General features: G+C 47.5%; 1 protein-coding gene across 5 annotated transcripts in view; it reads left to right on the top strand.

The window, feature by feature from the left end:
* The window catches only part of LOC119954718, a 50,553-nt gene that overhangs the window by 20,520 nt on the left and 17,227 nt on the right, over positions 1-12,806 (top strand). For all 5 annotated transcript variants that reach the window (XM_038780215.1, XM_038780214.1, XM_038780218.1 and 2 more), the window contains 2 exons: positions 7,317-7,521; positions 8,417-8,551. In XM_038780215.1, coding sequence (XP_038636143.1) covers positions 7,317-7,521; positions 8,417-8,551 — 340 coding nt within the window. The remainder of the gene's footprint in view (positions 1-7,316; positions 7,522-8,416; positions 8,552-12,806) is intronic.

The raw sequence follows: 12,806 nt of genomic DNA, 5'->3' as shown, positions 1-12,806 counted from the left end.
CAAGAAATAGGTGAAATGTGGGCTGCTGTATCCGGCTCGACTCTGGGTCACATATGAGGACCAACATCATTATTTTGAGTTGCCCGAAAATGCGTTGGACTTCGTGAAAAGAAAAGGGATGGTGTGGATTGAGAACTTTTGAACTATCATGCAACTTTTTGGCTCATATTTGTCTTGTTTCTCTTCTGTTTTTGAGTTCTGTTTAAGAAGGGGGGCCACCAAGCTAGCTGGGTGAGCGAGCTCACAGAAGTGCAGTTGGGGGTGTGTATATGTTTATTGTATGGGTTGGGTTACAGAGTGGTGTTGCTAGGGGGGTAGTTGTTCTGCTGACGAAAGAGGGACTTGGGTTGAGGGACAGAGAGGAGGTTGGGAGTGGAGGCTGCCTGGGGGCAGGCCGGTGGAGGCGCAGAGAATGGGCTGGAGGTGGGCCCAAAAAAGGGGATGGCTGATCGGCGAAGGGGGGGAAGAAATGAGCCCCCCCCCCAAACTAGGCTGATCACCTGGAATGTTCGATAGTTAAATGGGCCGGTCAAGAGGGCACGTGTGTTCTCGCATCTTAGAGGACTGAAGGCGGACGTGGTAATGTTGCAGGAGACGCACCTTAGAATAACTGACCAGATTAGATTGAGGAAAGGCTGGGTCAGTCAGGTCTTTCATTCGGGGCTGGATACAAAGACTAGAGAGGTCACGATCTTGGTTAATAAGCGGGTGATATTTGAGGTGGGCAGAATAGTTTTGGATGTGGGAGGTCGATATATTATGGTTAGTGGTAAGTTGGAGGGGATGAATGTAGTTTTGGTTAATGTTTATGCACCAAATTGGGATGACGTGGAATTCGAAAGAGGATGTTGAGGAAGATACTAGACCTGGACTCGCACAAGCTGGTCATGGGAGGGGACTTCAATACAGTTATTGATCCCTGCCTGGATCGGTCATGTTCGAAAACGGGCAGGGTGCCAGCAATGGCAAAGGAACTGAAAGGGTTCATGGAGCAGATGGCGGGGTGGATTTAGGCAACCGACGGTGAAGGAGTTCTCCTTCTACTCCCATGTACATGAGGTATATTCTCAAATCGATTTTCTTTATTTTGAGCAGGGCTTTACTGGCAGGGGTGGTGGATTTGGGCTACTTGGTGATTACTATCTCAGACCATGCTCCACATTGGGTTGACCTGCAGGTTAGTAAAGACAGTAACCAGCGCCCGCAGTGGAGGTTGGATGTAGGGCTTTTGGCGGACGAAGGGGTGTGCGAGCGGCTGAGGAAATGTATTCAGAACTATCTGCAGGTCAATGACCCGGGGGAAATTTCAGCAGCGGATGGTGTGGGAAGCACTGAAGGCAGTGATGAGAGAGGAGCTGATCTCGATCCAGGCTCACAGGGACAAGACGGACAGGGCAGAGACGGACCGACTGGTAAAAGAGATTTTACAGATCGACAGGAGGTATGTGGCAACCCCAGGGGCAGAGCTTTTAAGGGAACGGCAGACGCTACAGGCAGAGTTTGGCTTGTTAACGATAGGGAGGGCAATGGAACAGCTTAGAAAGGCGAGGAGGGGCGATATATGAGCATAGTGAAAAGGCCAGCAGAATGCTTGCACAGCAACTCTGAAAGAGGGAGACGGCTAGGGAAATAGGAAAGTAATTGATGGGGATAGGAACTTAGTGGGAGATTCGGTAGGGGTGAACAAGGCATTCGGGGATTTCTACAGCAGGCTGTACAGATTGGAACCCCCTACGGGGCTGGAGGGGATGAGGCACTTCCTGGATGGGCTAACTTTCCCAAAGGTGGATGGGGAACTGGCAGAAGGGCTGGGGGCCCTGGACAGGTTGGAAGAAATAGTGGAGGGCTTGAAGGCCATGCAGTCTGGTAAAGCCCCGGGACCGGACGGGTACCCAGCGGAGTTGTATAAAAAGTTCTCCGGGATATTATGGCCAGTGTTGATCAAGGTGTTCAATGAGGCAAGGAATAGAGGGGTTCTGCCCCAGACGATGTCACAGGCCACGGTTTCGCTTATCCTGAAACGAAACAAGAACCCGGAGCTATGTGGGTCCTATAGGCCGATATCCCTTTTGAATGTAGATGCCAAATTGCTGGCCAAAATTTTGTCCTCCAGGTTGAGGATCGTGTTCCGGATGTTATTGGGGAGGATCAGATGGGGTTCGTTAAGGGCAGGCAGTTGGTGGCCAATGTAAGAAGGCTATTAAATGTGATCATGACACCCCTGGAAAGTAGGGAGGTGGAGGTAGTGGCCGCAATGGATGTGGAAAAAGCTTTTGACCGTGTTGAATGGGGTTATTTATGGGAGGTATTGGGGCGGTTCAGATTTGGGAGGGGCTTTATTGACTGGGTCAAACTGCTGTACCAGGTTCCTGTGGCAAGTGTATGCACGAACAGGGACTATTTTAGACTGCGCCGGGGGACGAGACCGGGATGCCCCCTCTGCCCACTGTTGTTCGCGCTGGCTGTAGAGCTGCTGACAATTGCTCGGAGAGCCTCAAGGGGTTGGAAGGGGCTAGTCCGTAGGGGGGTGGAACACAGAGTCTCGCTTTATGCGGATGACCTGCTCCTGTATGTTTCCGATCCAATAGAGGGGATGGAAGAAATCATGGGAATACTAGGGGAATTTGGTCAGTTCTCGGAATACAAACTAAATATGGGGAAAAGCTAGATGTTCGGAGTCCAGGCGAGGGGTCAGGAGAGTCGACTGGGGGAGCTGCCGTTTATATCAGTAGGGGACAGCTTCAGGTACCTAGGTATTCAAGTAGCACGGGATTGGGGCCGGCTACATAAATTGAATTTGTCCTGTTTCGTAGTTCGGATGAAGGACGATTTCCGGAGATGGGACGTGCTCCCGTTGTCACTAACTGGGCGAGTGCAAACAGTGAAAATGACGGTTCTCCCGAGATTCCTGTTTGTCTCCCCCATCTTCATTCCGCAGTCCTTTTTTAAGGGTCAACAAAGTTATTACGGGCTTTGTGTGGGCGGGCAAGTGAGGAAGGTGATGGTCGAGCGGAGTCGGGGAAAGGGCGGACTGGCCCTACCAAATTTTAGCAACTATTACTGGGTGGCTAACATAGCCATGATTAGGAAGTGAGTGGTGGGGGAGTGGTCGGCTTGGGAGTGTATGGAGGTGGCTTCGGGCAAGGGCATCAGTCTGGGGGCGTTGGTAACTGCGCCCCTGCCATTCCCGCCTGTGCGGTACTCCACCAGCCCCGTAGTGGTGGCGGCCCTGAGAGTCTGGGCAATGGAGGAGATATGTGGGAGCAGCGGGAGCATCAGTCTGGTCCCCAATTCGTGATAATCACTGGTTTGCCCTGGAGTATGGATGGGGAGTTCCGAATATGGTGGAGAGCGGGGATTGAGAGGATGGGAGACGTGTTTATAGAGGGCACCATTTTTCCGAGCATGAGGGCGCTGGAGGAGAAGTTGGTGAGGGGAAATTAATTCAGATATCTACAGGTGCGGGACTTTCTGCATTGACCGGTATCAACCTTCCCACTCCTGCCGCTAAGGGGGATCCACGATAGGGTAGTTTCCAGAGGATGGGTAGGAGAGGGGAGCGTCTCTGACATTTACAAAGAACTCCTGTAGTCAGAGGAGATGCAGACTGAGGAGCTGAAGCACGAGCTGGGAGGAGAGATAGAGGATGGACTATGGGCGGACGCGTTGAGTAGAGTCGACGCGACCTCAACATGTGCCAGGCTCAGCCTGATCCAATTCAAGGTCGTTCACCGGGCCCACATGACAGCGGCCCAGATGAGCAGATTCTTTGGGGTGGAGGACAGGTGCGCAAAATGTGCGGGAGGACCAGCGACCCATGTTCATATGTTTTGGACATGTCCAAAGCTTAGGGGATTCTGGAAAGGGTATGCGGATGTCAAGACCAAAGTATGAAAACAAGGGTGGCACCAAGTCCAGAGGTGGCGATTTTCGGGGTGTCGGAAGACCAGAAATCTAGGAGGAGAAAGAGGCAGGCGCTCTGGCCTTTGCTTCCCTGGTAGCCCGGAGACGGATACTATTAAGCTTGGAGGGACTCAAAGCCCCCGAAGTTGGAGACCTGGTTATCGGACATGGCTAGCTTTCTATGCCTGGAGAAAATTAAGTTCGCCCTGAGAGGGTCAATGTTTGGGTTCGCCCGGATGTGGCAACCATTCATCGACTTCTTTGTGGAAAATTAGTCGTCAGTAGGGGGGAGGGTTAGATTAACGTAGAATAGGGGGTTAATTAGGCGGGACCTGTTAGGAAGGGAGTTGGTTTTTGCACTATGTTTATAGTTCCATGTACACTGTTTATATTGTTGTTACAATGTCAGAAAAACTCATAAGAAGATAAGAACTAGGAGCAGGAGTAGGCCATCTGGCCCCCCCGAGCCTGCTCCGCCATTCAATGAGATCATGGCTGATCTTTTGTGGACTCAGCTCCACTTTCCGGCCCGAACACCATAACCCTTAATCTCTTTTTTTCTTCAAAAAACTATCTATCTTTACCTTAAAAACATTTAATGAAGGAGCCTCAACTGCTTCACTGGGCAAGGAATTCCATAGATTCACAACCCTTTGGGTGAAGAAGTTCCTCCTAAACTCGGTCCTAAATCTACTTCCCCTTTATTTGAAGCTATGCCCCCTAGTTCTGCTTTCACCCGCCAGTGGAAACAACCTGCTCGCATCTATCCAATTTATTCCCTTCATAATTTTAAATGTTTCGATAAGATCCCCCCTCATCCTTCTAAATTCCAATGAGTACAGTCCCAGTCTACTCCACCTCTCCTCGTAATCCAACCCCTTCAGCTCTGGGATTAACCTCGTGAATCTCCTCTGCACACCCTCCAGTGCCAGTACGTCCTTTCTCAAGTAAGGAGACCAAAACTGAACACAATACTCCAGGTGTGGCCGCACTAACACCTTATACAATTGCAGCATAACCTCCCTAGTCTTAAACTCCATCCCTCTAGCAATGAAGGACAAAATTCCATTTGCCGCCTTAATCACCTGTTGCACCTGTAAGCCAACTTTCTGTGACTCATGCACTAGCACACCCAGGTCTCGCTGCACAGCAGCATGCTTTAATATTTTATTGTTTAAATAATAATCCCTTTTGCTGTTGTTTCTACCAAAATGGATAACCTCACATTTGTCAACTTGTATTCCATCTGCCAGACTTTAGCCCTTTCACTTAACCTATCCAAATCCCTCTGCAGACTTCCAGTATCCTCTGCACTTTTTGCTTTACCACTCATCTTAGTGTCATCTGCAAACTTGGACACATTGCCCTTGGTCCCCAACTCCAAATCATCTATGTAGATTGTGAACAATTGTGGGCCCAACACGGATCCCTGAGGGACACCATTAGCTACTGATCGCCAACCAGAGAAGCACCCATTAATCCCCACTCTTTGCTTTCTATTAATTAACCAATCCTCTATCCATGCTACTACTTTACCCTTAATGCCATGCATCTTTATCTTATGCAGCAGCCTTTTGTGTGGCACTTTGTCAATAGCTTTCTGGAAATCCAGATATACCACATCCATTGGCTCCCCGTTATCCACTGCACTGGTAATGTCCTCACAAAATTCCACTAAATTAGTTAGGCACGACCTGCCCTTTATGAACCCATGCTGCGTCTGCCCAATGGGACAATTTCTATCCAGATGCCTCGCTATTTCTTCCTTGATGATGGATTCCAGCATCTTCCCTACTACCGACGTTAAGCTCACTGGCCTATAATTTCCTGCTCTCTGCCTCCCTCCTTTTTTAAACAGTGGTGTCACGTTTGCTAATTTCCAATCCACCGGGACCACCCCAGAGTCTAGGGAATTTTGGTAAATCATCACTAGTGCATCTGCAATTTGCCTAGCCATCTCTTTTAGCACTCTGGGATGCATTCCATCAGGGCCAGGAGACTTGTCTATCTTTAGCCCCATTAGCTTGCCCATCACTACCTCCTTAGTGATAACAATCATCTCAAGGTCATCACCTGTCATAACCTCATTTCTATCAGTCACTGGCATGTTATTTGTGTCTTCCACTGTGAAGACCGACCCAAAAAATCTGTTCAGTTCCTCAGCCATTTCCTCATCTTCCATTATTAAATCTCCCTTCTCATCCTCTAAAGGACCAATATTTACCTTAGCCACTCTTTTTTGCTTTGTATTTTTGTAGAAACTTTTGCTGTCTTTTTTTATATTCTGAGCAAGTTTACTCTCATACTCTATCTTACTCTTTATAGCTTTTTTAGTAGCCTTTTGTTGCCCCTTAAATATTTCCCAGTCCTCTAGTCTCCCACCAATCTTTGCCACTTTGTATGCTCTTTCCTTCAATTTGATACTCTCCCTTATTTCCTTAGATCCACAGTCGATTTTCCCTCTTTCTACCGTCCTTCCTTTTTGTGGGTATAAACCTTTGCTGAGCACTGTGAAAAATCGCTTGGCAGGTTCTCCACTGTTCCACTATAAAGTCTTTGCTCCCAGTCTACCTTAGCTAGTTCCCCTCTCATCCCATTGTAATCTCCTTTGTTTAAACACAAAACACTAGTATTTGATTTTACCTTCTCACCCTCCATCTGTATATTAAATTCCACCATATTGTGATCGCTCCTTCCGAGAGGATCCCTAACTATGAGATCATGAATCAATCCTGTCTCATTACACAGGACAAGATCTAGGACCACTTGTTCCCTCGTAGGTTCCATTGCATACTGTTCTAGGAAATTATCACGGATACATTCTATAAACTCCTCCTCAAGGTTGCCTTGACCGACCTGGTTAAACCAATCGACATGTAGATTAAAATCCCCCATGATAACTGCTGTACCATTTCTACATGCATCAGTTATCTCTTTGTTTATTGCCTGCCCCACCATAATGTTACTATTTGGTGGCTGATAGACTACTCCTATCAGTGACTTTTTCGCCTGACTATTCCTGATTTCCACCCAAATGGATTCAACCTTATCCTCCATAGCACCGATATCATCCCTAACTATTGCCCAGATGTCATCCTTAAATAACAAAGCTACAATTGTTTATTTTTTAAAAAATGTACAGTAAAGGGTGCATGTTAGGAATGGTCTCCATGCTTGCTGGTACACACTGCTCTGTCCAACACTAGACTGATCTATGTATCTCTTACATCACTGCGGGGGTACTGTCCTCAGTCCCACATTAACCCTATTTGTGCCAGACCCTTGACTATCGTAACAATTGCTGCTTTTAATATGATGTTCATGACTTGAGAAATGTGAAGTACTTTGTACCACCCATTTCCCATGTACAATTTGAATTTGTAATGCAACACCTTTGTGTGTTAATCTCTCAGATTCTACAGTTGTTTCTGCATTCTGGACAATCCTATAGTGTGGGAGTAGAGATGTTGTACCTGATGAAGAGCAACAACACAGTTGAGATGAATGTCGCAGTAGATGTCCGATTCAGTAACACTGTCTCAAGTCTTGTGCACCTTCTGACTACTGACTTGAATGTTTCTGACGTGTCCGCCATGGGCAATGCACTATTCTGGAATGGTAAGGAGACTATTCCCTTTTCTCTTTTGATCATCCATCCTAAAACTGTATCTCCTCCTCTGGCTTGGAGGCTGTCTGATTTTTACAGTTTAGAGTATTTTCCTATGTTAAGACAGTAAACACACACTTTATATTAAAAAAAAAGATATTCTATTACCAACGTGTGTCAACACATAAAAAGCCCAGGAAGCATACTTCCCAGCAATCAACTATACAGTCCGTGCAATGTTGCCCCCCCCCCCCTACCCCCGGCAACAAACAATTCCTCAAACATGGTCACAAACATCCCCCACCTTTCTCAAACCACTCTGCAGAGCCCCTTAACTCATACTTTATCTTCTTCAACCGCAGGAAGTCGTACAGCTCACCCAAACAAGCCGCTACCCCTAGTGGCGATGTCGACCGCCACTCCAGTAAAATTCGCCGCTGTGCAATCAGAGAGGCGAAGGCCAAGACTTCGGCCTTCCTCCTCTCCATGAGCTCTGGCTTCTCTGAAACCCCAAATATTGCCACCAAAGGTCCACCACCTCCTCCACTATCCTGGCTAAGACCGTGAACACTCCCGCCCAGGCTCAAACCCATGATTCTCTCTCAGCAGCGTTAACACCCTTCCACCCTAAAATGCCTCCTCAACTGATTCCCTATCTTCACCGTACACTGCACCACCGGGCTCCCTGAATACCTACTCGGAGCCATTGGCAGTGCTGCTGTCACCACAGCCCTCTAACTAGACCTGTTACAAGATTCCTCCTCCATCCTAACCCACTCTACCCCTTCTGACAGTAAACACACTTGGCTGCATTCTTGATCTGTGCAGTTTTCTCTGTACATAAATTTTTGGGTTCCTCTGCTGCAGATAAATTGGATAATTTTATGACTCTGGAATGTATTGCAGATGAGGATGAATGCGCAAATGCGACTATTAATGACTGCCCAATGAAATCCGACTGCATCAATACATTTGATTCATTCACATGCGTCTGTCACGAAGGATACTTTGAAACAAGTGATCAAGAGAGAGCTTGTAGAGGTATGGTTCCCATTCCTTCAATGTGAAATTGAAACCTGACATAGAATACCTTTCACTTAAAATAAATCTGCAGCATGTTAGGACAAGAGAAGGACGTTTAAAACAAACACTTGGGAAGAATACTGGGGATAGCTATTAATAATAATAAAAATAATTGCTTCTTTATCGTCACAAGTAGACTTCAATGAAGTTTATGATCATCATCATCATCATTATTATTATCATCAAACACTCGGAAAGAATACTTGGGAAGATAGCTGGAACTCTGAAAGAAAAGCAGAAAATGTTCGAAATGTCAGGCATTTGTGAAGTGAGTGACGAAAATATAGTAACATTTCAATGCAGCTGTGTACCATCTACAACAGTTTTTTTTTCCAAACTTTTTTCCGGGAACCCATTTTAACATGCCGGCTGACTGTCGGGACTCACCATTTTTGCTAACCTTTAATGAGACCAGTGAGCTTGCTTGGTGCTCATTTGTCATTCAATGTTAATTTCTGTACGGGTTGATCTTCAGGTCTTGGAGATCACACCAGCAATGCTTTGTCCTGCTGTGGACTCTCCTGAGAAGCTCTCTCCAGCAGATTAAGTTGTGAGATCCTGACCTGTTTGTAAATCTGGCCCTCTTCTTTATTCCAAAATGATCCATCTTCAGTTCTTTGCACAGTCCTGTTGCTTGCTTGCTGGCAGCTACAAATGAAGGAATCTCTCTTCAGTAATATCGTGCCCTGAGCACATGACGTTAGCTGGGTGCGTGACCTGCTCTCTGCTGCTGCTTATGGTGGGAAGACTCCATCGGTTATATTTTTTTAAAAATCTGCTCCTAGGACAGCGCACTGACATCCGTAGGAGGCCTTCTGCCCCGCTGGGCTCCGAGTCTGCGCACTGCTACATCTGGCTGAGGGGATCCACAGGTGCAGGATGGCTGGCATTCTGGAAGCCGGTTGCACCGGTAATTTTCAAAGCCGGGTCGAGTTTGAAAATGACTGATCTACAAGATGCACTGCAGTGACTCACTAAGGCTCTGCTTTGCCCGTACCTTCCAAACCCACAACCCTTACCACTAGAAGGACAGGGGCAGCAGATATATTGGAACACCATCACCTGGACGTTCTCCTCCAAGCCACTCAACCATCCTAGGAACTGTATCACAATCCCTTCACTGTCACTGGGTCAAAATTCTGGAACTCCCTAACAGCACTGTGGGTGTATCTACACTACATGGACTGCAGCGGTTCAAGAAGACAGCTTACCACCACTTCCTGAGGGCAATAAATACTGACCTAACCAGAGCCCACATCCCAAGAACAAATTTAAAAAATAGAAAGACTTTTGGAGCTTTCAAGAGCTTACCATTATTAAGGCTTTAATGATTGGAGAAGAGATTGTGGAGAGGAGTGCTGGTTACGTTGAGGTAATGTCCAACCTTTCACCCGCATCTGATTTTGGAAAAAAAAATTCTTCCAAGATGTCATCTCATTCTGGTGTATAATTTGGGTGGTTGCCCTTTGTGTATCTTGTCCAAATGGTCTTGCTGACTAGATAATGAGATGAAGACGGAAAATGCTGGAAATACACAGCAGATCATTTCAGGCAATGTCAGAGTTAGTGTTTCAGATACAGACAGATGGTACAGGAATCCCCCTCGGCTATCTCACTCTCTAACCCTCTTCCATTTTCGATACTGGTGAGTGAGTCGGTTCCTCAGAGGACTGTAGCAAGAGTCCAGTTTGTGGCACCGCAGGTGGCTCAGTTGCACAGGAGGGGTGGAGCAAGAGTGGAAGTGCTGTAGGGATAGGGGATTCCATAGTTGGAGGAGCAGACAGGTGTGGCTTCCTGGTGCCAGGGTCAAGGATGTCACAGAGCGGCTGCTGGACATTCCTTTTGGGGAGGGTAAGCAGCCAGAGGGACCAATGACTTGGGTAGGAAAAGAGATGAGTCCTGAAAGTTAGGGAGGAAATTGAAAAGCGGGACCTCCAGAGCAGTAATTTCAGGATTACTCGCTCTCTGTGCCATGTGCTAGTAAGCATGAGAATTGGAAGGTTGAGCAGTTCCACATGTAGCTGGAGAAATGAGTAAAATGGAGAGCTATAGAGGTATTGGGACCGGTTCTGGGGCAGGTGGGGCCTGTACAAGAAGGACAATGTCCACCTTAACAAGACTGGGACTAATGCCCCGCAGTGCTGTTGGGGAAGTTTTAAATTTAGATTGGCATGAAGGTGGGAGTTTCAGAGAAGAGAAAAACTGACAATGGAGAAGTATTAACTAATCAGGAAGATATGATGACGGTCCTCCCCAGATTTCTGTTTGTCTTCCAATGCCTTCCCATCTTCATCCCAAAGTCCTTTAAGCGGGTGAACAAGATCATCTCTGGATTTGGATGGGCAAATAATACCCCGCGATTAAAGAGACTGTACCTGGAGCGCAGTCGGAACACAACCAAGATTAGGAAATGGATATTGGGGGAGGGGCCAATGTGGGAACGGTTAGAGGCAGCCTCCTGCAAAGGCACCGGTTTAGGGGCACTTGTAACGGCACCTCTGCCGTTCTCGCCGGCCCGCTACTCCTCAAGTCCGGTGGTGGTGGCGGCATTAAAGATCTGGGGTCAGTGGAGAAGGCACGGGGGGGTGGAGGGAGCCTCAGTCTGGACCGTGATATGCAACAATCACAGATTTGCCCCGGGCAAGATAGATGGTGGGTTTCAAAGCTGGCATAGGGCAGGTATTAAAAGGATGGGGGACCTATTCATAGACGGGACCTTTCCCAGCCTGAAACGCTTGAGGAGAAATTCAGCTTGCCCCCTGGAAATGATTTTAGATACCTTCAGGTACGCGCCTTCCTCAAAAAACATGTGGTGACATTTTGTTGCTACCCCCAAGCAAGACACAAGATAGGGTGGCCTCCGGCACCTCGGTAGGGGAGGGGAAGGTGTCGGACATCTACCAGGAACTTCAGGAGGCGAAGGAAGCCCCAGTAGGGGAACTTAAGGGCAAGTGGGAGGGTGAGCTAGACGGGGAGTTGGAAGCGGTCCTGTGAGCGGACGCCCTAAACGGGGTCAATTCCTCCTCATGAGCCAGGCTTAGCTTAATCCAGTTTAAGGTGGTCCACCGGGCACACATGACGGCAACCAGGATGAGCAAGCTCTTTGGGGTTGAGGATAAATGTGCGAGATGTGTGGGAAGCCCAGCAGATCATGTCCATATGTTCTGGGCATTCACGGCTCTTAAGGGATTCTGGCAGGGATTTACTAAGGAAATGTCCAAGATCTTGGACACGTGGGTGGTAGCGGGTCCAGAGGTAGCCGTCTTTGGTGTGTCAGACGATCTGGGAGTTCACAAGCAGAGTTCGGAAGTGAAAGAGGCCGATGTCCTGGCCTTTGCCTCCCTGGTAGCCTGGAGACGGATCCTTTTAATGTGGAGGGACTCGAAGCCCCCCGAGTGTGGGGACTTGGGTTAGTGCCATGGCTGGGTTTCACAGCCTCGAAAATAAAGTTTGCCTTGAGAGGGTCCATGGCGAGGTTCTCTTGGAACTGGCAGCCGTTCCTCGACTTTCTAGGAGAACAGTAAAAGTCAGCAACTCTCGGGAGGGGGGGGGGGGGGGGGGGGGGGGGGGGGCTGAATGTTACATATTATTGGGGGGTTTTTTCTGTATATAAGGTTAACATTTATTTTATGTTAAATGTTGTTAACGGTTATGCAACTAATCAGGAAGATATATCTGAGTCGTATCGTGGTAAATAGAATATTTGGAGAGTTTCATAGAACTAGAGCAGGTTAAAGTTAAATAGCCTAAATCAGGATTAATGCGCACGTATGTGAATCCTGTGTTGTTAATAAGATTGGTGAACTACAGGCACAGGTTGACGAATACAATTATGATCTCATTGCTAAAACCGAGACTTGGTACGAAAAGGGCAGGACTGAATGTTAAATATTCCTGGGTACAAGTTATTTGGGAGAGACAGGAAAGGAAGAAAATGGGGGTGGGGGTGAGTGGCAGTATTGATTAAATATAGTATTACAGTACTAGAGAGAGAGGATGTTCCAGAGGGTCAAGGAGGGAATCTCTCTGGCCAGAGGTAAGGAATGAAAAAGATGCAATAACATTGGTGTGGTATATAGGCCACCCACTAGTGGATGGGATGCAGAAAAATTAATTTGCAAATAAATTGAGAGGTGTAAGAATTCTAGAGTAATTATGATGAGGGACTATCCAAATGCATGATGTGGAGATGCCGGCGTTGGACTGGGGTGAG

Source organism: Scyliorhinus canicula, chromosome 20, assembly GCF_902713615.1.
Source record: "Scyliorhinus canicula chromosome 20, sScyCan1.1, whole genome shotgun sequence".
NCBI lineage: Eukaryota > Metazoa > Chordata > Chondrichthyes > Carcharhiniformes > Scyliorhinidae > Scyliorhinus > Scyliorhinus canicula.
The sequence above is the reverse complement of the archived record's forward strand: the minus strand, read 5'-3'. Positions and strand labels throughout refer to the sequence as shown.